The following is a 25,831-nucleotide window of genomic DNA, read 5'->3' on the forward strand; positions in this document are numbered from 1 at the left end:
CCATAAAAAATCTTGTCAAGAGTTCAGTGCATATGGACCTTCCTCTAAAACGGCTTGTCGTTTGTGTGTGAGATGTGACTATATGTCTTAAATAGGTTATCGTGGGTGGTTCTTCTGTGATCATTTTCCTGAAACGGCTTGTCGTGGGTGGTCATTGTCCTAAAATGGCTTGTAGAGGGCTTAGCGCATGTGACCATTACCCTAAAATGGCTTGGCCTGAGTTCAGCGCATGTGATTATTTTCCTAAAATAGCTTGTCGTGGGGTCATTAGGATAAAATGACTTTTCGTGGAATTGGCGCATGTGATCATTGCCAAGGGTTTGTCTCGTGGATTTGGCCATTGCCCTAAAATGGCAAAAAATAAAATGGCGATAAAAAAATATCGTGGTTTTGGCACATGTGGCCATTACCCTAAAATTGCTTGTCATGGGTTTGGCGCATGTGGCCATTGCCCTAAAATGACTTGTTGTGGGCTTTGGACTTGTAACCCTTGCCCTAAAATAGCTTGTAGTAGGTTTGACTCATGTGGCTATAGCACTAATATAGCTTTTGTCTTTTTTGGAGTGATACGGTCATTGTCCTAAAATAGCTTGTCGTGGGTTTGGTGCAGGTATTTGTGTTTGTTTGGGGTTTGTTTGACTTCATACTTAACAATTTTTCAGTCATTTCACGACGTGGTGATATCATTAGGTGTTTGTTCTATGACGTCTATCTATGTGACAAGGCGAATCCATGCCGCCAAAGTGTTGCCGCCACTGGAGTATCGTGCCGATGACACCAGGCATAACACTCCCACCAGTCACATTGTACTGATACCGGCTAACCAGTCCTGTTTCCTGGCTCTAACATATTAGTTCTGAGCGCCAAGCGAAGCAACAAAAAGTACCATTTTTTAGTCTTTGGTATGACCCGAGCTTGCTTTCCTCCCAGGCCTCCCGTTGGTACATGTGGGCATTATCCTAAAGTGTCTAATCGTGGGTTTGGTGCACGTTCCCATTGCGATGGGCTGTCTCTTGGGTTTAGCCATTGCCCAAAAGTGGGGCTTTCGTGAGTTTGGCGCATGTGGCCATTGCCCTAAAATGGCTTGTAAGGGTTTGGCGCATGTGACCATTACCCTAAAATTGCTTGCCGTGGGCTTGACCATTTTCCCAGAATGACTTGCCGTGGCCCTTGCCCTAAAATAGCTTGTAGAGAGTTTGCCCCATGTGGTCATTGTCCTAAAATAGCTTTAGGCTGTTTTGTTTGATATGGTCATTGGCCTAAAATAGCTTATTGTGGGTTTGACGCATGCATTTGTGTATGCTTGGGGTTTTATGTCGCATGTAACCGTTGCGAAGAGTTGTCTCGTGGGTTTGGAGGTTTGGAGAATGTGGGCATTGCCCTAAAATGGTCTGTTGCGGGTTTGGCGCATGTGGCAACTGCCCTAATATGGGTTGGTGAGGGCTTGGCTGGTGTGAACACTGCCCAAATATGGGTTGGTGTGGGCTTGACTGGTGTGACAACTGCCCAAATATGGGTTGGTGAGGGCATGGCTGGTGTGACAACTGCCCTGATATGGGTTGGTGAGGGATAGGCTGGTGTAACAACAGTCCTGATATGGGTTGGTGAGGGCTTGACTGGTGTGATAAATGCCCTAATATGGGTTGGTGAGGGTTTGGCTGGTGTGACAATTGCCCTAATATGGGTTGGTGAGGGCTTGGCTGGTGTGACAACAGTCCTGATATGGGTTGTTGTGGGCTTGGCTGGTGTGACTACTGCCCTAATATGAGTTGGTGTGAGCTTGACTGGTGTGACAACTGTCCTGATATGGGTTGGTGTGAGCTTGACTGGTGTGACAACTGCCCTGATATCGGTTGGTGAGGGCTTGACTGGTGTCACAACTGCCCTGATATGGGTTGGTGTGAGCTTGGCTGGTGTGACAACTGCCCTGATATGGGTTAATGTGGGCTTGACTGGTGTGACAACTGCCCTAATAATATGGGTTGGTGTGGGCTTTACTGGTGTGACATCTGTCCTGATATGGGTTGTTGTGGGCTTGGTTTGTGTCACAACTGTCCTGATATGGGTTGGTGTGGGCTTGGCTGGTGTGAAAACTGCCCTGATATGGCTTAGTGTGGGATTGACTGGTGTGACAACTGCCTTAATAATATGGGTTGGTTTGAATTTGACTGGTGTGATAACTGCCCTAATATGGGTTGGTGTGAGCTTGGCTGGTGTGACAACTGTCCTGATATGGGTTGGTGTGAGCTTGACTGGTGTGACAACTGTCCTGATATGGGTTGTTGTGGGCTTGACTGGTGTGACAACTGTCCTGATATGGGTTGTTGTGGGCTTGGCTGGTGTCACAACTGTCCTAATATGGGTTGGTTTGAATTTGACTGGTGTGATAACTGCCCTAATATGGGTTGGTGTGAGCTTGACTGGTGTGACAACTGCCCTGATATGGGTGGGTGTGAGCTTGGCTGGTGTGACAACTGCCCTAATATGGGTTGGTGTGAGCTTGACTGGTGTGACAACTGCCCTGATATGGGTTGGTGTGAGCTTGACTGGTGTGACAACTGCCCTGATATGGGTTGGTGTGTGCTTGACTGGTGTGACAACTGTCTGATATGGTTTAGCTATGTCTGGTATATTGATAATATAAAGGTTTGTTCTTCATGATGACAATGTTAACTGTTCTTCAATCTTCAATGAAAAAAGATATAAATTTTTTTTACAGGAAGCCAGGATTTTTTTTATTATTATTTATACATATGTTTCTTGCCTATCGAAGTACAGATTCACTGCGCTAGTGCAGCACAAGTACAAGTGCACGGTAGATATATGTCCCATTTTGTGGGAATCTGAGAAAATGCTGCACTCTGACCAGACCAAGCAAAACTATTAAGAGACAATGGCTCGTCTTAGTTTCCACTCAGGCCATTTGAAAAGTACATTCTCCGGGAAAAACCATTAGAAAACAGGGGCAATGTACCACATCTTATAAATCATAGCGTACAGACGTGAAGAATACAAGTTATTTAGCAATGTTTGCAGTGAGGAATGACACGGCTGAAAACATGAATCGTGTGAGCCGGTTCACATCAGGTCAGCCGACAAAAGACATATATGGACGACAACATCTGCTAAGTAACCATATACATAGCCCTTGTGTTTTCTTTTCAGTCATTTTACGATCGTTTGGAAAATACCCCAGGGGTGGAGCTGGTGTACTATTCCCTGTAACAATAGGAGATAAGCACATTTCCCCGTGTCCACAGGTGTTATAAAGCCCTCGTTTGTACTCGCAGAGAGCAGGTCACTGAACACAACAAATCATCAAATAGTAAATTAACCTAGTTAGTCATGCAATTCCCAGGGCTCTCGCGGGAAATCTACTCCTGAATACAACAATGAGTTGAATTCCAACACCTTATGTCATTTTTGCCTCAGGAGTTTTTAACGATTGGTTTTCTTTTTTTCACAAGATTTTCGTTCTTTCTTTAGAATGAAGTAATATGATAACAGTCCAGAAATAGTTCACAGGACCATAGTGCCTTGTGTGCGCCAGACAAAAGAACAATGGCGCCTCTTTCTCTTATGCTTCCTGTTTCACGCGAAAGTCCAAAATATCAAATGTTTAAGTACAAGGATCCTAAGCGCGAAGTATGGCGACCATTGATCTATTTTCCATGATCAGTAGGTCAAACGTGCCATACATGTATATCTATACAACCGCCTATGTAAGGCCGCATTACCCTTACGATACAACCCCTGGAGTACTGCGGTCTTATTTATTGACTTTCGTAACAGCTGTGCTTGTGTAACGGCCAGTCTTAAATAACCGGATTATTCTCCATCGGCTTGATACACGTTCCCTGAATTTTTGTTCTCAAACTGTGTAGTATGTGTAGTATTTGTTGGTAAATCTGTTGTCAGATCAATGTTGGCAGCCTGGTTTTGACACTGTTTTCGATCTAAGGCAATTATGCGTATCAATAAACCCAGGTCAGTACCAGGTAAAAGGTGCATGCGTTTGTAGCACAATCAGAATTGATGGCATTGCAATCTTCTGTAGCCATGTTTCTAGAACAAATAATGAGATGAATGGGCAACTCGTATAACTCCTTTCCCGCCTTTAACAAAACGACCCAAAGCTACGTGCTCATTTCTTCTTGCCTGCACTATTTCGGTGTGTGTGTATATGCTGATATAGTACTCAGGCAGTACACAAGCACTGCTGTGTTACATCAGAAAACGATGGGTTATTTTCTAGCCATCTGTACCTTTGTGTGGCAGTCAGTCTCCCATGCAGTCTATAATGTGCACGAAACAACTAATGTATTTCTTTAATTGTCTGAATAACTGATTACAAAATAAAGTTTCTTTTTACAACATTTGCATATATTTTATAGAAATGTATTTAAAGTTTATATAAACTACAAATCCTCTTACACATCTTATGTATGTAAATCAGCTTCAAACCGATCACAGCCACAACGTTTCTCAGCTTCAAACCGATCAAAGCCACAAGGTTTCTCAGCTGCAAACCGATTTAATCTGAGAAGTTTCTTTGACACAATACAGACCAGCTGCAAACCATAGACCACAGAACCACAGAAGAAGTCTTGTAGTTTTGACTGGTTTGCAGGTGGTCTATATGTTGTCGAAGAAACATATAGATCACCTGTAAACCAACCTAAGCATTACAATTACGTCCTCTTCAGCACCAAACAGTTCACCTGCAAACCAGCCTCAGCAATACAATTACAGCCCATTTAGCACCAAATAGATCACCTGCCAACCAACCTAAGCAATACAATTACAGCATCTGTAGATCGGCTGCAAACCAATCCAAGCTACAATTGCAACCTCTTCAGCTCAAAATAGATCAGCTGTGAACCAGTGTAAACTATTCGATTACAGCCTTTTCGACACCACATAGAACAGCTAAGCTAGAGTAACAACCTCTTCAGTACCAAATATATCAGATGTGAACCAATCAAAGCTACAAGGCTTCTTCGACACCATATAGGTGCAAACCGACATAACCTGAAAAATTTCTCAGAAACAACACAGACCAGTTGCACGATCTATAACTACGAAAACCACAAAGCGTTTAGTCGCGTGCTGTTTTATTCTGTCAGATAAATGAATGTTTGTTTGGAGATGGTTTGGATTGTATATTTAAAGACACGCCCGGGTGCTTTCCTACACGCAGCCTCCTCTGTAGCTGATAAACAACTTTTCACCTGGAGTTAATATTTTAAGATGACGGAACGCACTGGCTCAGTGCACAGAGTAAATCTGGGACATAAATCTGTCTTCATCTCAACCTAATTCAAGATCCCTCTGCTTCTGGGGCGCCTGCTTCTTTCCTGTAAGCACCCAAAAGCATTCACTGATTTCTAATCTAACAGCCAAAAGTGAGTGGAATTCAGAATAGCGTCAAATAAATTATGGCTTAAAACTTGAAAATCGTTATACATTGGAAAGCGCATTAGAGATCCTATAGAAACAGGATCAGATATAATCACCGACGTCGGTAGCACAATGGTAAAAATCTGGGCTCAATTTACTCCTTTTTTCCGCGGATTTTCCAAGACTGGGGACTTACCTCAGCGGCTTTGTTTACATGTGACAATGCCTGGAGAGGGTTAGTATGACCGGGTCGAGTTTCATAACAAGTTCATCAGCACTCATACCCCTCCGTACACTGAGGACGACCCCGATATCAGAGGTCAACCAGAGGAACAGGGCCCGTTCTGACAACAGTACACAGTTCTTAGTAACGCCACACCTCCTCTGATCACCGTAACACCGTCATAGGGCCAACTGGAGCCGAGTTTACACAAGCCACTGTCAAGGGCTTTCTAAGACACGCCTGACCGACCGGTCATGTGTGTATATATTAAGCGGTGACAGCTACGCGGTTGTCTACACTAGCGCGCTAGATTCTCGCCGTAACCATAACTAGTTCTGTCACAGAGCAAGGTTTCATCATTAAGATGATCCGAGCATCCTCTTCGGCCTCCACAACGTCCTCCAGGACCACGCTGCCCACCTGGATCCTCATTTGGTTTATCTTCACCACCATCCTCTGTACCTGGGACGCCTGCTTCATTCTCCTGCGTCCTCACACCTTTCCAGGCGGCAAGTACAACGTGTTGTGGTATCCATGTGAGTACTCAGCATTAACTATTTCCTATATTAAGCCTTGACATGGTTATAAATGCACATATTTATCTAGATATCATTTATCATTTTTTATGTGTCTTCCGCGTTGGCTAATACATTTGGTACATTTATTTACTTATCTCATTGCGAGGCCTCTGTGGCTTAGTGGTTAGAGTACTAGTGCAGAACATGCCCTCAGGAGATCCGGTTTCCTCGCATAATGCTGACCGCCGTCGTACAAGTGAAATATTCTTTGGTATGGAGTAAAATACAATCATATAATAAATATATACTTATTTGATTGTTTTTAATATATTTGACTGATTGGCGTTAGACGCAGTCATCTTTGAATGTTTCACTTACGGCGGAAACCGGAATGTCTGGAGTAAACCTTCCAAATTCTTCAGGTTCCAGACAAAGCTACTGGCTTAAATCAGCAGCCAGTTGGTGGGTTGACGAACCCGATAGCTCAATGCTGGGTCTGAACCAGCACTTCGTATGTCCTTGTAATTGAACGGTGAGCACCTAAACCACTCGGTCACAGCCCTCGTCTCATTTGTTAGAATTCAACATGAATAAATATACATACTTTTATTAGGTATATGAGCTCTGGTCGGTTTTGTTCCAGCCATCAGCAGTAACGTCGTCATGTAGGTGACATATTCTTACGGCTAATTGAACTTTTGGCACGTTCAATTCAAACGGGATTGGTTTCATATATATATCCGACCCAGCTCTGACGAACGAGATTGCAGACTTGCTGACTGGGCAAACTTGCTGACTGGGCAAACTTGCTGACTGGGCAAACTTAGGGGAATTCTCACGTTCCTTATGGCCCTCGTATAAGTGAAACGTCTTGAGTGCAGTCAAATAAATATATAGATCACTCGAGTTAGCACAAACTGATCCATGAGTAAGTATTGTATTTTAATAACTTTCGCGTATAAATAGATTTTGATGCCAGGGAAGAAATTCAGGCTATACCGGTGTAAACCGGGATTGATTCATTTGACGGTGGTCTAATGCGATTGTCAAAAATTTTTATCTAGACCATGGCGGTTATTTTTATGGGTTGAGGAAATTAGAGTGCGCGGAATAATCCACCGACTTTGAGCATGTTACTGACAAACTTTCCCACAGTTGTGAAGAAAATCTGGCTATGTCTTTTTCACAGTTATACACTTTCTGAGCTGACATGGAAGAAAATCTGGCTGTGTCTTTTTCACAGTGATACACTTTCTGAGCAGACATGGAAGAAAATCTGGCTGTGTCTTTTTCACAGTGATACACTTTCTGAGCTGACATGGAAGAAAATCTGGCTATGTCTTTTTCACAGTGATACACTTTCTTAGCTGACGTGGAAGAAAATCTGGCTATGTCTTTTTCACAGCGATACACTTTCTGAGCTGACGTGGAAGAAAATCTGGCTGTGTATTTTCACAGTTATACACTTTCTGAGCTGACACAGAAGAAAATCTGGATGTGTCTTTTTCACAGTTATACACTTTCTGAGCTGACACAGAAGAAAATCTGGCTGCGTATTTTCACAGTTATACACTTTCTGAGCTGACATAGAAGAAAATCTGGCTGTGTATTTTCACAGTTATACACTTTCTGAGCTGACGTGGAAGAAAATCTGGCTGTGTCTTTTTCACAGTTATACACTTTCTGAGCTGACAGAGAAGAAAATCTGGCTGTGTCTTTTTCACAGTTATACACTTTCTGAGCTGACAGAGGAGAAAATCTGGCTGTGTCTTTTTCACAGTTATACACTTTCTGAGCTGACATAGAAGAAAATCTGGCTGTGTCTTTTTCACAGTTATACACTTTCTGAGCTGACACAGAAGAAAATCTGGCTATGTCTTTTTCACAGTTATACACTTTCTGAGCTGACACAGAAGAAAATCTGGCTATGTCTTTTTCACAGTTATACACTTTCTGAGCTGACACAGAAGAAAATCTGGCTGTGTCTTTTTCACAGTTATATACTTTCTGAGCTGACACAGAAGAAAATCTGGCTGTGTCTTTTTCACAGTGATACACTTTCTGAGCTGACATAGAAGAAAATCTGGCTATGTCTTTTTCACAGTTATACACTTTCTGAGCTGACACAGAAGAAAATCTGGCTATGTCTTTTTCACAGTGATACACTTTCTGAGCTGACATAGAAGAAAATCTGGTTGTGTCTTTTCCACAGTGATACACTTTCTGAGCTGACACAGAAGAAAATCTGGCTATGTCTTTTTCACAGTGATACACTTTCTGAGCTGACACAGAAGAAAATCTGGCTATGTCTTTTTCACAGTGATACACTTTCTGAGCTGACGTGGAAGAAAATCTGGCTTTGTATTATCACAGTTATACACTTTCTGAGCTGACACAGAAGAAAATCTGGCTGTGTCTTTTTCACAGTGATACACTTTCTGAGCTGACATAGAAGAAAATCTGGCTGCGTATTTTCACAGTTATACACTTTCTGAGCTGACACAGAAGAAAACCTGGCTGTGTATTTTCACAGTTATACACTTTCTGAGCTGACACAGGAGAAAATCTGACTATGTCTTTTTCACAGTTATACACTTTCTGAGCTGACACAGAAGAAAATCTGGATGTGTCTTTTTCACAGTTATACACTTTCTGAGCTGACAGAGAAGAAAATCTGGCTATGTCTTTTTCACAGTGATACACTTTCTGAGCTGACGTGGAAGAAAATCTGGCTGTGTCTTTTTCACAGTTATACACTTTCTGAGCTGACACAGAAGAAAATCTGGCTGTGTCTTTTTCACAGTTATACACTTTCTGAGCTGACATAGAAGAAAATCTGCCTATGTCTTTTCCACAGTTATACACTTTCTGAGCTGACATAGAAGAAAATCTGGCTGTGTCTTTTTCACAGTTATACACTTTCCGAGCTGACACAGGAGAAAATCTGGCTATGTCTTTTTCACAGTTATACACTTTCTGAGCTGACATAGAAGAAAATCTGGCTGTGTCTTTTTCACAGTTATACACTTTCTGAGCTGACACAGAAGAAAATCTGGCTGTGTCTTTTTCACAGTTATACACTTTCTGAGCTGACATAGAAGAAAATCTGCCTATGTCTTTTCCACAGTTATACACTTTCTGAGCTGACATAGAAGAAAATCTGGCTGTGTCTTTTTCACAGTTATACACTTTCCGAGCTGACACAGGAGAAAATCTGGCTATGTCTTTTTCACAGTTATACACTTTCTGAGCTGACATAGAAGAAAATCTGGCTGTGTCTTTTTCACAGTTATACACTTTCTGAGCTGACAGAGAAGAAAATCTGGCTGTGTCTTTTTCACAGTTATACACTTTCTGAGCTGACAGAGGAGAAAATCTGACTGTGTCTTTTTCACAGTTATACACTTTCTGAGCTGACATAGAAGAAAATCTGGCTATGTCTTTTTCACAGTTATACACTTTCTGAGCTGACACAGAAGAAAATCTGGCTATGTCTTTTTCACAGTTATACACTTTCTGAGCTGACGTGGAAGAAAATCTGGCAGTGTCTTTTTCACAGTTATACACTTTCTGAGCTGACACGGAAGAAAATCTGGCTGTGTCTTTTTCACAGTTATACACTTTCTGAGCTGACATGGAAGAAAATCTGGCTATGTCTTTTTCACAGTTATACACTTTCTGAGCTGACATAGAAGAAAATCTGGCTATGTCTTTTTCACAGTGATACACTTTCTGAGCTGACACAGAAGAAAATCTGGCTATGTCTTTTTCACAGTTATACACTTTCTGAGCTGACGTGGAAGAAAATCTGGCTATGTCTTTTTCACAGTTATACACTTTCTGAGCTGACGTGGAAGAAAATCTGGCTATGTCTTTTTCACAGTTATACACTTTCTGAGCTGACACAGAAGAAAATCTGGCTGTGTCTTTTTCACAGTGATACACTTTCTGAGCTGACATAGAAGAAAATCTGGCTATGTCTTTTTCACAGTTATACACTTTCTGAGCTGACACAGAAGAAAATCTGGCTGTGTCTTTTTCACAGTTATACACTTTCTGAGCTGACACAGGAGAAAATCTAGTTATACACTTTCTGAGCTGACAGAGAAGAAAATCTGGCTGTGTCTTTTTCACAGTTATACACATTCTGAGCTGACACAGAAGAAAATCTGGCTGTGTCTTTTTCACAGTTATACACTTTCTGAGCTGACAGAGAAGAAAATCTGGCTGTGTCTTTTTCACAGTTATACACTTTCTGAGCTGACGTGGAAGAAAATCTGGCTATGTCTTTTTCACAGTTATACACTTTCTGAGCTGACGTGGAAGAAAATCTGGCTATGTCTTTTTCACAGTGATACACTTTCTGAGCTGACGTGGAAGAAAATCTGGCTGTGTATTTTCACAGTTATACACTTTCTGAGCTGACAGAGAAGAAAATCTGGCTATGTCTTTTTCACAGTTATACACTTTCTGAGCTGACACAGAAGAAAATCTGGCTATGTCTTTTTCACAGTTATACACTTTCTTAGCTGACGTGGTAAAAAGTATAGCCATATCAGTTATACACTTTCTGAGATGACATAGAAGAAAGTATAGCTATGTCTTGTTAAGTTATACACTTTCCGAAGTGACGTTTAAGAAAGTCTAGTTATATCTTGTAAAAATTATACACTTTCTGAGCTGACATGGTAAAATGTATAGCCATATCAGTTATACACTTTCTGAGATGACGTAGAAGAAGTCTAGCTTTATTTTGTTCACAGTTGTATGCTTTCTTTATATAATGACATTGAAGAATGTCTAGCTATGTCTTGTTCATGGTTATAAGCTTTCTGAGATTATATGGAAGAAAGTCTAGCTATATCTTCACAGTTACTCACTTTCTGAGCCGACATGGAAGAAAGTCAGGCCGTTCCTTATTCACAGATATATGTTTTCTGAGATAACATGGAAAAAAATTCTAGTTACATGTATACCTAGTTTCTCTGTCATAACATGGAATAAAATCCAGCTGTTCCGTGTTTAGGCGTATAAATGAATATGCTTTCTGGGATGAAATTTAAGAATGTTTTACTGTGTAAAGAAAATATAAAGCTCTTCAACAAGATGATATATTTAATTCTGCGTGGATTATTTACTGACTCCGTGCATCCTGCGTTTCGGGTTTTAAGGTCGGTGTCCTACATGGAAGATCTAGAACTAGGAGGTCCACCAGACAATCATTAATCTCCTTCATCATCAGGTTTACATGTATGCATTACACGGTCCAGTGCTTTATATATGTATGTAAAGCTTACATCTTTTCTCGGCTAAAGTGTTCTCCATTAAGATTGTACTATGTTACGACCAATTAAAGATGACATCGAAGCAACGTTTAGTTTATCATCCCAATGTTTTAAGGATCACTGGGGGAGGGGGGGGGGGGGGGGGGTTCTGTACGCTTATTCTCTAGAATGGTCTGTATTTTCTACGTTCTCAGATAGCCCTTCGGATGTTCTTTGTGTGCAAAGTACATGTATATCTTCTGTGAAATTCATTCTTCCACAAGAAAATGTTTTGTCACACACCATTTGTCACAGAGCACTGTATCCACTCAGAGGTACCAGAGAATACGTACGAATCACCAGTCAGACCCTAGTCTTCACGAATTCACCAACAATGTCCGTACCATGGTCAGTTACTAACCATGTATGGACTTTTGAACCACTGGGACAGAGGCCCGACGAGAGTGATCATCAGCCCGCCATCGCCAGTACGAGTGTCCGAAAGGGTCGAAAAGCCCATAATGCCTACAGAAGGTTGAGACCTAGCCTATTGATCTAGGCCCAATACAAAAGCATAAAGCCCAAATAAAATCTTATTATTATTGTTACCAGTGCTGTAATTAAAACGAAAAGTGTACTTTTCCACTATTTCACTAGAACGCATCAACATGCAGCAACACAACGAATGTCTGTCGCCAGCTTATTGCCTGTTGTCTGCTTGGTGTCACGTGAGCGGTCAGTTAATTAATCAGGGACATTCTTCTTGTAACGCCCCCTTGGCATATGGCAGTGGACGTTATAGTTTGCTTGTAAAGTCATATAAATTAACCTGTTGATAATGCCAAACTTTTCCGCTTTCCAACTTAATGTTAATGTAAAACTATTTTACGTCAAAGATAATTCAGATGTATCCCATGAAGTCAAAAGTGGTGCTGTGTTCAAACTGTTGTAGTAAAACATTCACGTTCAAAATGACGGATAAGACTTATTTGTGATAAATAATGGACTATTTGCTATATATATATATATATATATATATATATATATATATATATATATATATATATATATATATATATAGTAAGCCTCCGCATAAAATATTCCATTAAGTCGAGAGACTGGTATGATTTCTTTGTTATCAAAAAACTTTTCCGTTCAAAATGGCGTATTAGGCTTAATTATATGTGTGTGACAAATAAAGAATTACTTTCTGTGTGTATGACTGCATCAAACATTTCAGCATCCATTCCTCCTCATTTGCTGTGCCGGAGAGAAAACTAGTCCGTCCACCGAGGTAGTTACCTCGTGTTACAAGTGTTACAAGGCGAATACGGGGCTTTATCTTCTGAAATCGCAATGTGATACCCATGAGTTGTCGTGGAATGTCCGGGAGGCATTCTGTTTTAACTGCATCTACCTCAAAAATCACATCATGGTTGAGCGCACATATATAAATATACATATGATGATATGATGATACTAATGTATCACTGATACTAAGAGCTCGCCTGTGGATATTACATACCCATTCACCAGTACACGTATTGCACTACAAAGTGAAATGAACCAGACATCATACGGGGAACCGACGGGGACACTCGCACTAAGGAATAGAAATGTGTGCCAAGCCAACTAAAGGCGGTAGTACTCAACATACAGTGGCTGTACTAGTTACAGAACTAAAGTACATCTGCCCCCAGAGAATCTTCAAGACAATGGGATACAGCTGTTTACCACTGATCAGCACAAACCAGTTTCCACAAACAGATGGCACTGACGTCATCATCATGACGTAGTCATGTATGGTTAAATATGTTTATGGTACAAAACGCTCATCTTTAACAGACAAGCTCTTCAAAAAGTATAAAAGTATATTTAAATAAAAATTTCTCGTAAAGCACGCAATACTCTTAAAGTTGTAATTTGATATTAAACTTAACTTTGCACACAGTGAAGTCTTTGAGTTAAATTAAGTTAAATGAGTTCACTTTGAAAATGGAACACTTTGAATATTAAATAAACACACAGTTTCAATCGGCCATTATCGGTTTTCGTTCAAAGCTAGGCACTTGCCAACTCCATGAGCACTTCAAACACACACAACTTGATTTCTGCACGATGTAAATTCAGCAAGACTGTCAGCTACATGTACTTTAACATTTGTTAACACTATTCTACCTTTCATTGATAATGACCTAGTTCTCTTTCTTTCTTCACGATAGCCTTTATCAAACACCTTGGCGCCTGTTTTATGTAACTCATACATATTTATGTAAATATACAACTCTTTGCCCATTTATCGCTCAAATACTTGGTAACATGTCACATGAAAAGCTATGGTTTTCGAGAATTTCAAAGCTCAGGTTGCCAGTTGACCGAGTTACCGTAACCCCACGTGTTAACACCTGGCTACAAGTACATTTTTGTAAACGCATGTAGGGTAAGGGAAACCTGAAATCCGCACACGGGACAGCAACGTTCTTCATATCCTGTTAAATATAACACACATATTCTATTAATTCATTATAAAGATTCTATTAGACAAACAGGATATAATCTTGAATATGGCACAGTATAGTGTGTTATAACAACAGCATACATTCTATCATCACTAAGACAGCAGACTTTCTGCTAAAATTAACAGATGAATTTTCAGTGTAAAAGTTCATACGAAATAACATTGTGTAAAACACCTCACTGTAAGCTGTTTCCATTAAAGGGAAAGAAAACAGTAATAAAAAAACAGGCCTGTATTGTTAGGGCATTGCCATTGTAAGCGTGTTCCATTCTGAGCTCTTCCCATTAAACGAAAAGAAATAGTTCTGACCATGTCATTTCGAACACTTGTTATTTTGGGCCCTATCAGAGAACGGAAAAGGAAACAGTAAATGCAGATATGCCTGTAACGTTTTGATACTTGTGCGCATTTTATTTTGAGCATTTTCATTTTGAGCTTCGCTTTGAGAACTTTCCATTGCAGAAAAAGAAAACAATAATTACATTAAAGACTGTGGTGATATTTTGGAGCATTTTCCTAGTGATCACGTTTCATTTTGAGCACTTTTCATTTAAAGAACAAAACAAATCCTTTCTACAGAAATTGTAGAAAGTACGACCGAACACAATGTGGGGAATCTATGAAGGGATCAATGCTCATAGTCTGAAGTGAGGAATGTGTCAGTCAAAGTAAAGGGGAACGACATGTCCATTTAAACATTGCCGACAGTTGTGTTAAGAACACATATAATGTCATTATTCACAGAAAGTTTTTGAAAAACACATATTCTAAGGCGAAATGTGAAAAATCTTCCGCAATTATGGTTAAAATAATAATATATATTACTGAAATATACTCACATTGCAATGCCCGTCGCTTATTTCATGATACCATTTGTGGCTTTTACACGCCCTACAGTACAATGTCTGAATTCCAGAGCTCTACGTTTCTTCCGTTTTTGTCCGAGCGAAGTGATGCACTTCATCCGACTTTCAAACCTGGCATCGCCAACCAGGTTTCCACTTGAATGAAGATGAAACCATGCGACACAAAGTCACGGCCTGTGTTCTAATGTGCGATATACCATAACGATAATATCACAATCACTCATGCCTGGAAAGCATGAAAAGCCTTCATTGCCATACATGACCTATCTAGCTGTAACCCTAAAACAACTTCCAGTGTGGGGTCACCTGTACTGGAATAGCGCAAGACGTTTGAATGATTCATTGTAATACTAGTACTGTCTATGGCTATCCCATCATTTTCAGGGTTGCAAACTGGATTTCGAATAATGAAACATTGTGTTGTTTCGTTAATGAAAATCATGATCATTGTGAAAGATTATGCAGTGATAAGTCTTAGAAAACTCAGAAGTTAACGCAGTATGTTGGATTGGTTTTACCCCTAACCACCATTCAATTTATGCGGAGGAAATAACGAAGACAAGCTGGAAACGACCACACCATTTTAGAAGTTTCTGATGTAAAGCCGTAGTCTAACAATTGTCAACAGTAATCATGAAATATGTGGAACTGTTTTGGTGAAATCACCATTGAGCCAACAAATAAAAGTTATCCATTTCTTTATTCCCTTTTTTCTTTAGTTTATTGTGCCGTAGGTTTGCCTCTTGCTTTGTTAATCTTCGTGTCCTTAAACATTTGGTTTTTCTGGAAAAGCAGAAATCTTGTATTACGTAACGCTCTTGTGAAGCTTTTATCGTAGTGCTGTAATCGATACTTTTTATGGTAGACAAGAAGAGACTTGTTTTCGGATCTATTGTCTAATTGCTTTATAAATAGCTACAATTATTTACGCCCATTGATTAAGGACATATGTGGCCTTCTTTGCTCCAAACCCATTTTTGGGTTGGTGTGTAGGTCCTCACAACCCGCTCCTTGATCATGTATTGTACAATAAAACCACTTATCGCATTCCGGGCCAAGGTCGTTTATATTTAGACAAAAACTTTGTCTAGGTAGCCAGCTTGATAATCAGATAGGCTGACCGTTGTCAGTTTACAAGTAGTCTTTGTAGTCGGTGACCTAAGCCTACTTCCAGTGATAGGCGGCGTTGATCTAGTTTTGACCAATCAAACTGATGAGCCAAGATCATGTCCCAGAGTTGTTTGGCAGGTTAATTAAAACAAATAACCAAACAAAAAAAATGAAAACTGGGGGAAAAAATAACAAACTTCAAAATGTTGTATTTACCAGGGATCGATTTTAAACAGCATTCGTTGACCGAGTGTTAAAAATCAGTACCACTTAGTTAAGTGTCTCGTTCGAATAGGCCAGTTTTTAAGACATTTTCATTCTGCACGATTTCTTCGTAAATTAGTTGGATGCTCTTGTGATGAATCACCAGATAAAGAAGAGGCTTGAAAAAAAATTTGCATCCACAGTACATATGAAGTTATTATGTGGATGTTTGCTCGTCTATATGTCCCCGTCACAGCAGGTATATCCACGGAATACAATCTGATGGCTATCGCTGGCACAGGCGCTAACATTTTTTCACCGCAGCCGATTGGCCTCTGGCAATGGCGGTCTCAGGCTCGAAAATCTGGTTAGTTTGGCTGCGGCTTTAAGGCAGGAGGTTTGTCATGTAGTTAGCAAAAGTCGGTGGTTTACTCCGGAGAATCTGGTTTCCTCCAAACCGCCGTCGTAGAAATAAGTAATGACATTCTTGAGTTCGGCGTTGAACCCTGATAATATTAACCTGATAATATTTTTATTAATATTAATTAAATTAGCGTAACAGTTTAAACCATGTTTTCACAAGGAAAATAATTATATACCAGTTGAATTACATTAGAGGTTTTATTGTCAGCGAAGCAGTTTCTCATCGCGGAGATTCATACGGTTGAATTTGGAAATGACACAGCAAATTGTCAGTGAAAAGAGAAAGTTATACCAGCTGGAACATTGCGCCGAGTTCAAAATTATTTCAGTGTAATAGGGGATAGTTATCTGGATTATGACTGTGATAAGAGGTGTCAGTTGTGACTGGGGAATCAGACAAGCCCCCGGGGGGAACGCCGTACCTTGTCATGTATAAAACCTGTGAATGAATATAGTAAAACTGATCTCAGCTGAGTGCTTGTCGTATTTTAATTTACATGCGGACGACTACTTTGAGTGTTTGAGTCAGCAAGTGCTTACAGACTTTACGGTTCAATGCACTGGTGTAAATGTGTCAGTTCAATTTAAAAACTTAAACTTAATTAAACGGGATGTTTACGCCACGGTTTGTGACGACCTTGAACGACGCACGTTACATGTCAACAAATATAATAGTATAATTAAAGTTCGGCAAAGCGCGGAAACAAGAAGTTCATCTGATCCCGATGTGTCGTCTCGATGCAGTTCAAATACTTCCATAGTCATTCATTCATTTATTCTTTGGGTGATCTATGATAGTTATGTTTAGACCGGAAAAAATATGGGAGCTTCTAGGTGCGACGTTTCGACATCATCAAGACGTCCTTTTCTGACGTAACGTCGTCCCTTTACGGCACGCCAGGGGACATTTTAACATACATTCACTTGCCCCACCCTGCCGTGACGCAAATGTACACAAATACAGATTTTATGAGGATGTCAAAGAAAGAGTGAGTGAGTGAGTGCTTGGTGTTTAACGTCGTACTCAACAATTTTTCAGTCATATGACGACGAAGGAATCCTTAGAATGCATGTAATGTGCCTCCGTGTTGCAGGACGGATTTCCACCGCTCTTTAATTTAGTGCTGCTTCACTGAGACGCCTTACCGAAGGCAAGTAAGACACCCCGCCCGAGCCATTATACTGACACAGGTCAACCATTTGTTGCACTATTCCCTTCATGCTGAACGCCAGGCGAGGAAGTTACAACTTCCTCTTTTAAGGTCTTAGGTGTGACTCTACCCAGGATTGACCCTGAATCTACCACTCCCAAAGCGGACGCTCTACCAACTGTGGACAAAGGAAGAAATTAGCCATTTTATTTGTACGCTCAAAACCGTATCAAACGTGAATTTGATTTTTTGGAAACACATTTTTTGTCACTAATATATCATTGCACAATATCCACTTTTGTAGGATGTACATGTTTGTAGGGTACCCCGGTGTACACTTTTGTAGGGCAGGCAGCGAAATTTGGCGCGAACGAAACCGTCGGTTGCGCAACGGTGCGGTTCAATTTGGCTAACCGGAAAATCGGCTAGGCCAACTGTCCAACGAGAACGTCCTTAGAGTCAGTGTGCATTAGGTAACTACAGATAAACTGGACTGAACAGCTTTCAGAATCACAACGCGGTTAGTATGGCAACGCGTCTAAAAATAGAAACATCGACTTCAGCCACAGCCAGCTGCCTGTGCTGGTCACATGGAAATGTAATCATTCATATATGCCTTACAGGCTTTGAGATAATACTCAAATTATTTATTTTGACTTATCTATTCACGATCACGCAAGTAAATAAAACAAGGTTACCTTTTCATGTACATGTAGTTTAACTGCTACTCGAGCCCAAATTAGTCGAGTCTACCGTACAGATTGATGGAACCCTTACGGGACCTCACCGGCTGCGTTCTGATTTAGAGCACAGGCCTGTGACGCATAGGCCTGTGACGTCAAGGTCTCTCCCGGCCCTGTAGCGAGTATATATATATATATATATATATATATATATATATATATATATATATATATATATATATATATATATATCACTGTGGTAAGACTCACACCACGTGCGTTGGAAACTGCGTTAATTATCAGTAATCAGGAATACCAAACTCGCTCCCCAATACCGTAATGACACTTACTGGAAGTACTTAATGTTGGACTGGGCATATTGCAAACCTATAAGCCTGTATAACGGAATTTCACGTAAAAATGTGGAGTCAAGTACCAACCAGGCAACACACAACGTTGAAACACCGTGTGAGTGTAAAATTTCTCTTTCTTTTGTTCACCAACCTCTTACGGTATGAGCTGCTGGATATAGAAAAGAAAAACAAACATAACATTGAGCTGAATACTTTTATTAATGATCCAGAATGATGCCTGAAACATAAACCACGTAAACAATTAGCGTAACCGATCGGGTTGATAAACATACGTGGCGTAACCGAATGATCGGTTAGGCGAGGCGGAAAAGACGTAACCGATTTCTGGGTTTCGCCGGCAGGCCAAATTTCGCTGCCTGTAGGGTATCCAGTTTTGTAGAGTATCCAGTTTTATATGGTGTACACGTTTGTAGCTACCGGTATACATTTTTGTAGGGTATCCATTTTCGAAGGGTACCGATGTACACTTTTGAACGGTATAGGCCTACACTTTGGTACGGTATTCATCGTGTGTACGAAGTGCGAAGATCTGGTTCAAAATGGTAAAAAGATTAAACGTTTTGATACATTTTGTTTTACCCTAGAACCTAGCTTTGTGTATTTACACAAGTCACTAGAGCGTGCACGTATATCAGTGCAACGTTTACACATGTCAATACAACGTTTGCTTATGCAAGGTTCAAATATGTCTGTGCAACGTACACATATCGGCGCGACGCTTAGATATGTCAGCACGACGTTCTTACATATGTTAACACGTTTATAATCGTTAGAGCTAATAATATGTATTAGCATGGCGTTTACGTATGTCAATATGACGTTTACAAATGTCAGAATGACGTTTACACAAGTCAGCACGACGTTTACACATGTTAATACGACGTTTACACGTGTTAGTACGACGTATACAAATGTCAGTAAGATGTTTACACGTGTCAGAATGACATTTACACGTGTCAGAATGACATTTACACGTCAGTAAGACATTTCCTGATGTCAGTTCGACGTTTACAGATGTCCGTACAACGTTTACACAAGTCAGTACTTCGTTTTCACAAGTCAGTACGACGTTTATACAAGTCACGACGACGTTTAGACATGTCAGTATGATGTATACATACAGTAATTTTCTTACTACTTCAGATCGAGCTTATATAAACATAGATCAGAGGTACCGAGACGTGTCAGACGGATTCGTGGTCGCCATTAGTCTGTAAGTTATCGTCATAATCCCCTCAGATCGTAATAAACTTCTCTGTGTTCGACAGCATGGGTTTCTGAAACTATGCACCTCCTCTTAACACTTGCTTTTATGCAACGTAGCTAATGTCAGGTCAACATGTTGTACCTGCTCTCGCCAAAGTCAGATGTTTGCTCCCATGGAACTCTTGTTTCTGTATTTTTAAACGTTAAAGCGCTGAATGGTACCTCTTTATTGAAATAAGAGTCATTGTTGTTTTAAATGCCATTCGAGTAAGTCACATGTGTAGGCCTGTATATGGGGAGCAGCTGAAAGATTTGACTTTGGCGATATTAGCTTGACCCTTATAGACTGACCGGCATTTTTCTCGTGCAGTTGACTTTCCAGGAAAAGGAAAAAAAAGTTCGGCAGTTTGTGTAATATAGGGACAAAAGTTGCTCACTATAATGTTATGCTGTAAATCATATGTAGGTAAGTCTCATAGCCCACATACAACAGGCCTACTATTCATTACTATGTTCATTTACTGTCTTTTCAGCATGAACTGTGCCGAAGTAATTTTCAATGTAGCAACGCTGTTTCTCGTAAGTATATTTATTTATTATATTTATTATTAGTATCCATGAATGAATTCTTTTGATAACTAGTTTCAATTTAAATGCATTAAATGAAAAAAATATGGCTGTTGTGAGTATCATGTTTAAGCGCGTATAGCGCCACAATAGTTTATGGGCACATGGTATGGCACCGGCCTCATAGCACGACGCTCGATCGATGTTCACTGTCAATACAAACTTCACTGTGCCTTTTACATACGAAGCCTTGTGCGACTTCATTACAGATGTAAGCACTGCTGTTTTCGTCAGAGTTGCATAGGTGCTAAAACAAAGATATTTTGATGGAAACGGGAAGAAGAACGAAGCGAAGTTTGTAGACTACACTAGTAGCTACAGTGATGAACGTTGAACGCATCGTTCAGCATGGCGTTAAAATATACCGGGATTATTAGGGGAGGCTACTCTATATAACAATCTAATTCCATGTGCATTATCCCCCTTGAATGCGCAAAGACCTGCACTGCTGATCCACTCATCTGTCTCACACTCTTCCCACGATGCCCGAAGACGATGAATATCCCTGTTTGATATGTATTTATTTATTTATTTATTTATTTGTGATCTTCACGACGGCGGTCAGTAATGTAGAGATAACTCACAAAACTTCCTGATTTCTCACAGCAGATGAACACTGCTCAGGTTTTAGACGCATGTATAGGCCTGCATGTAAAGCACACGAATACGAGGGAATGTGCCATCGCTGACGCCCTGTGTACATATTAATTGCCGTAAATTTTAAATTTTTAAATCTAGTATTTATGTATTTATTACATAAATAGTAATCAGTGCGTTAGTGTAAGGTTTGGTTTGGTGTACTTAGATGGAGCTGTGAACTCATATTAATATCCCTCTTTAGGTAACAAAGGCTCTAAGCGATCACTTATGCGGTTAAGCAGCCTAGCAAAAGCGGTAACAGATAACGATACCACTTTCCCTTATATTGAAGTTATAATATCATAACGGTTAACAAACCCTGTTAGTGAAGTTATAGTATGGTTAAGTGATTAAGAAGACATTTTGTCAGTTCAGCTAAGTTTTGTCCGGTATCCCTTGACAAGCGTCAGCTCCGCTCTGGACCACTTACCTCGTATGTGCAAATGATTGCAAACAATCATTTTATCTGCCTAACCAACACCATACCCACCTTCCATCCTGCTGTATTAAATTTGAGAATAACAATGCCTGTTGGACAGGTTTTTTTTGTTTTTCTTTTTTTGCTTTCTGTACCGGAAGGGACTATGGGTTATGCCTCGTATGGATGTCAGTCCGTCCGTAAAATTCATTCCGTCTTGAATCAGTTTTCCAGACAAAATATTTCTTCATGCTGAATTGAAACTTGGTGAATATAGCTTTAAAATGACGACTTACGGGATAAACAATATGGGTAAAAACCTTTGAATCGATGGCGGCCAAGGCCCGAATGATGACCCAAATGAACCACATACTCTACAGCTTTGAATTCTTTTGGTTAAAAAATAACAGAATTTATATCTAATTCAGTGTCATGTACCTCTATCACTCAATTTCATCATGCTACCGTGCCTGGTTGGGCGGTAAGCATTCCATACATTTTTTGTGTATTATCGCGTATCGTGTCAGTGTAGTGTTATTTGGCTGCCAGTTGTCCTTCGTTGATATATCAGAGGTCGAAATGCCAAAAAACCAAACAAAGAAGCATCGTCTGGATTTGTTTATAACAAAGCAGTCTTCATGATTTCGTGTTAAGGCCTCTAACAGTTTCACTCTGATTAACTGTTCTGTATAGAGGGATGGCTGATCAACATGCTGACACGTAGACAATGGCATTTTGTGAACAGGCCACCTCTTCGCCTCTTCTATTCTCCCTTCTATCAGACCTACCACTATATAGGTATGAGCAAACAATATCTGACCTGGGGATCACACACAACTAACGTAATTGGTCTCCATCAGGGCTCCTTGGATTACAGTTTGTATTTGTTTGCGCAGGTGTGTTACCTTACCAGGTCACAATACGCCTTTGTTATCTCGCAGTGGCAAATTGGCAATCGTTTTGGTATTGCATCTCCATCATTGAGGATTAGGTTACGATGCGATGGTAAAATTTGATGGGCCGAGGAGAACGACTTTGACCCTTGGCTTGTTATCCACCAAATTATGGACCATTACAAGTCATTATTGCCTTTCTTAAGTCAACAGCTACCCGTGAACGTTCCCTGATCAACAACCCGATATGCCGGGTTTTGACCTATTTATTGGCATAAACTGAATGATTGGACTCTTCCTTAGCACAGTTGATGACAATACCACCTTGTTGTAGATAATGTGTATGGTGACTTTTTGAAGAGCTTGTCACTGATCTTAAGTGAGAGCCACACTGAGTGTCACCACCCATCCAGATACTCGTGTTTGCGCTGCACTCACACTGATTTGTTATGTCGGTCACACATCTACCCATGATACCCAGGATATTCGTGGTTATAAGAGGACTGCACTAAAATCAGCCATTTAAGAAAGAAACGATGTTTAGCCACGTGTGATTAATATGGACAGTTGTTACGCCAAGAATCGCTGTTTTCTGTTCTGACATGCCAGAAAATCGCCAAACTTTAACAACCATAAAGTTACCATAATTAATTATCAAAACACCTTTAAATGTTCTTGGGTTTAGCCAGTCCATTTTTGTGAACAAAATATCATTGAGTAAGGCAGGCGATCACTGTCAATCGCTGCCTATCACCCCTCTATTTTCCGTCGCGTTTAATCTCCGGATGACGTTTCATAGTGAGTACGTAACACTAAAAGTATGATGCTATGTAAATGCTGACAGAATTACACCAAATGCACGTGGACATTATTGACAAGGTGCATGATTGTAGATTCAGATAATACGCCCACTTTTCTTCCATCAAACGTTAAAGCTGTTCTGTCCTCATCTTCCCCTGAGGTCTGTGTGGTTTCCTCTGGGTTCTGAGAGTTTTCGACGGTTTCCCTTGAACTCTGTCTGGGCTCTAGTTGATCAATCCCTTGAACTCTGTCTGGGCTCTAGTTGATCAGTCCCTTGAACTCTGTCTGGGCTCTAGTTGATCAATCCCTTGAACTCTGTCTGGCTCTAGTTGATCAATCCCTTGGACGCTGTCTGGCTCTAGTTGATGAATCCCTTGAACTCTGTCTGGGCTCTAGTTGATCAATCCCTTGAACTCTGTCTGGCTCTAGTTGATCAATCTCTTGGACGCTGTCTGGCTCTAGTTGATGAATCCCTTGAACTCTGTCTGGGCTCTAGTTGATCAATCCCTTGAACACTGTCTGGGCTATAGTTCATCAATCTCTTGAACTCTGTCTGGGCTCTAGTTGATGAATCCCTTGAATTCTGTCTTGGCTCTAGTTGATCAATCCCTTGAACGAAGTTCAGGTCCCTCTGAGTTCTGTACTGTTTTCCTTTGGCTCTTTCCTCAGTCATAGAACTTTTAAGCGTCGTGAATATGGAGGAAAACACTGATGAAAGAATAATGTATAAGAATAATTTTAAATGACATACATTGATGACTTCGTTGGTATGATGGATAGATTATAGATGCTCTATTTCAACATGGTGTTTATTGCTAGTTCGGAATAAATGTATTGAAAAGGTCATTAAATGACCATGAACAGGGTGTCGAAATTTAGATTGTGATTGCAGGAAATTGCTTCAGTGCTGTGTTACTGATAGTACCAATCTTACCTATTCCGTCTGCTTTCTTGTGATTGTAGCACAAGCAGAAAAGTCGTCACACGGTGCCTCTGGGCTTCACGGTCAGTGTGATGACGTTCTGGAAAACCATCATGTACTTCCTGATGTTGGCCGAAATCTGCGGAGGACACAACTTCCGCAAGGGAAATGAATTCTGGGAGGAGATTTTCATCATCGCCATCCCTAACGGCATCTGGATCGTACTGCCGTTTATCGTCATGGCCGCTCTCTGGAACCGAATGATGCTGAGAGCAGAAGAAGACGACAAGAGGGTGTTCTCGACCTTCAACTCCCGGGGAAATGGACTGACTTACGCCCAAACCAACGGTAAATCCATCAAAGCACAGTAAGCTGGATGGCAGTAAAAGATTCCGGGATCGATAAACGTTTAGTTTTTTTTCATCGACTTACTTGGATTGAACGCACAGAGACTTCGTCCATCCTTCCATCTCGGCAACCATCTATTATTCATGTCTGTCCCTATGGTATTCAAACGTGAGCAATGCTTTAGTTCCATGATGAGTACTTTTGGTGTTCTAATATTGTGCATTGAATGAAAGGGTCGTCTGATGGTGTTATTGATTTATTTGATAGTGTCAGGAAGACGTTTTTCGTTGAGTTACGTCTTGCATTTAAATGTTGTCCAGCGGAATATGCATGAAAGCTTCGATTTTTCATTGGCTAAGTTGTTGTTCTTGTTCATTGCATTAGGTCATGGATGAAAGTTTAGTTATTCATTCAAAGAAACTGTCAACATGTTCGGTTGATACAGATAATGGGAACATGCTAGTTTTGTGACCGATTTCTTTTATGGGCGCAGTTACATATTGGGTGGTTGCGTAACGAAGAACTCTTAATTTGTTGTTAATTTCTTTGGCATTCTTTCCCCATCCACTTGTGCCTGATTGAAAGCGTCATGATGTACTGGTAGGTTGGTTTGGTGTGGACAAGTCAAAAAGAACCACAAACGTGTTGTTAAGCTATGGATTCGTTCCGTTTTGTAAAATATTTTGGATAAACAATAAACAATTGGACTTTCATACACCAAAAAGTTGTTTTGTAAGTCATGCATAATGAACACGTAAATTGGTCCTTGATTGCTTTGGTATTCAAATGTAGTTTGGTGGACAATAGCAAAACTAATTTAGTCTGGTCTCGATTTGTTTGGCGTCACCGTCTATTATTAAATAAAGATTACCAATGTTTGATTTACTTCGGTTCAAAGTGCCATTCAGCATGTCAGCATAATTTGTTAATTTGTTCAACTCATATGCAGTGAATGAATGTAGATTCCTTGTTTGCATTGTTGTGGCTTTTTTTGGAAAGGAATTCTTGGTTTGGTCGCAGATGTTTCTTTTTGGTATTCGATTGTCTCCAGCAAAGGTGTACAGTGGTGCAACACAATTCAATTTTGACGATTCATTCATACCGATGACTGCATGTTATAGATGCACCTTATTTTTGAAAACTGAGTTTTTGGCTTTCTGAATGCTATTTTATGATTTTATGTTATGATATTCATAGTATTGATATTTGTTGACTAAAGCTTATCTTGTAAATTCATGTAACC

General features: G+C 40.3%; 2 protein-coding genes across 2 annotated transcripts; one reads left to right on the forward strand and one right to left on the reverse strand.

Moving 5' to 3' along the window:
• Positions 1–1,311: 1,311 nt before the first annotated feature.
• On the reverse strand, positions 1,312–4,757 carry LOC135472462 (mucin-2-like). Its single transcript, XM_064751978.1, has 3 exons — positions 4,696–4,757; positions 3,192–3,301; positions 1,312–2,624 (listed from the first exon to the last, which is right to left on the reverse strand). The coding sequence occupies exons 1-3, from the start codon at positions 4,755–4,757 to the stop codon at positions 1,312–1,314; spliced, it is 1,485 nt and encodes a 494-aa protein (XP_064608048.1).
• Positions 4,758–5,620: 863 nt separating this feature from the next.
• On the forward strand, positions 5,621–24,846 carry LOC135472465 (uncharacterized). The gene is made up of 4 exons (XM_064751980.1): positions 5,621–6,159; positions 19,878–19,947; positions 20,474–20,519; positions 24,282–24,846. The coding sequence occupies exons 1-4, from the start codon at positions 5,988–5,990 to the stop codon at positions 24,609–24,611; spliced, it is 618 nt and encodes a 205-aa protein (XP_064608050.1). The 5' UTR covers positions 5,621–5,987; the 3' UTR covers positions 24,612–24,846.
• Positions 24,847–25,831: the final 985 nt, after the last annotated feature.

Source organism: Liolophura sinensis, chromosome 8 (assembly GCF_032854445.1).
Source record: "Liolophura sinensis isolate JHLJ2023 chromosome 8, CUHK_Ljap_v2, whole genome shotgun sequence".
Lineage (NCBI taxonomy): Eukaryota > Metazoa > Mollusca > Polyplacophora > Chitonida > Chitonidae > Liolophura > Liolophura sinensis.

Bases quoted from the DNA above. Each gene is read 5' to 3' on its own strand.
- LOC135472462 (XM_064751978.1), bottom strand. From the start codon at position 4,757: ATGGGCTGTAATTGTATTGCTGAGGCTGGTTTGCAGGTGAACTGTTTG. The intron at 3,302-4,695 runs GTAATTGTAATG...TGTTGTGTTCAG, and splicing joins TGTTTGGTGCTGAAGAGGAC to TGACCTGCTCTCTGCGAGTA. The intron at 2,625-3,191 runs GTATTTTCCAAA...TCAATATACCAG, and splicing joins ACACCAGCTCCACCCCTGGG to ACATAGCTAAACCATATCAG.
- LOC135472465 (XM_064751980.1), top strand. From the start codon at position 5,988: ATGATCCGAGCATCCTCTTCGGCCTCCACAACGTCCTCCAGGACCACG. The intron at 19,948-20,473 runs GTAAGTTATCGT...CTGTCTTTTCAG, and splicing joins TTCGTGGTCGCCATTAGTCT to CATGAACTGTGCCGAAGTAA. The intron at 20,520-24,281 runs GTAAGTATATTT...TTGTGATTGTAG, and splicing joins ATGTAGCAACGCTGTTTCTC to CACAAGCAGAAAAGTCGTCA.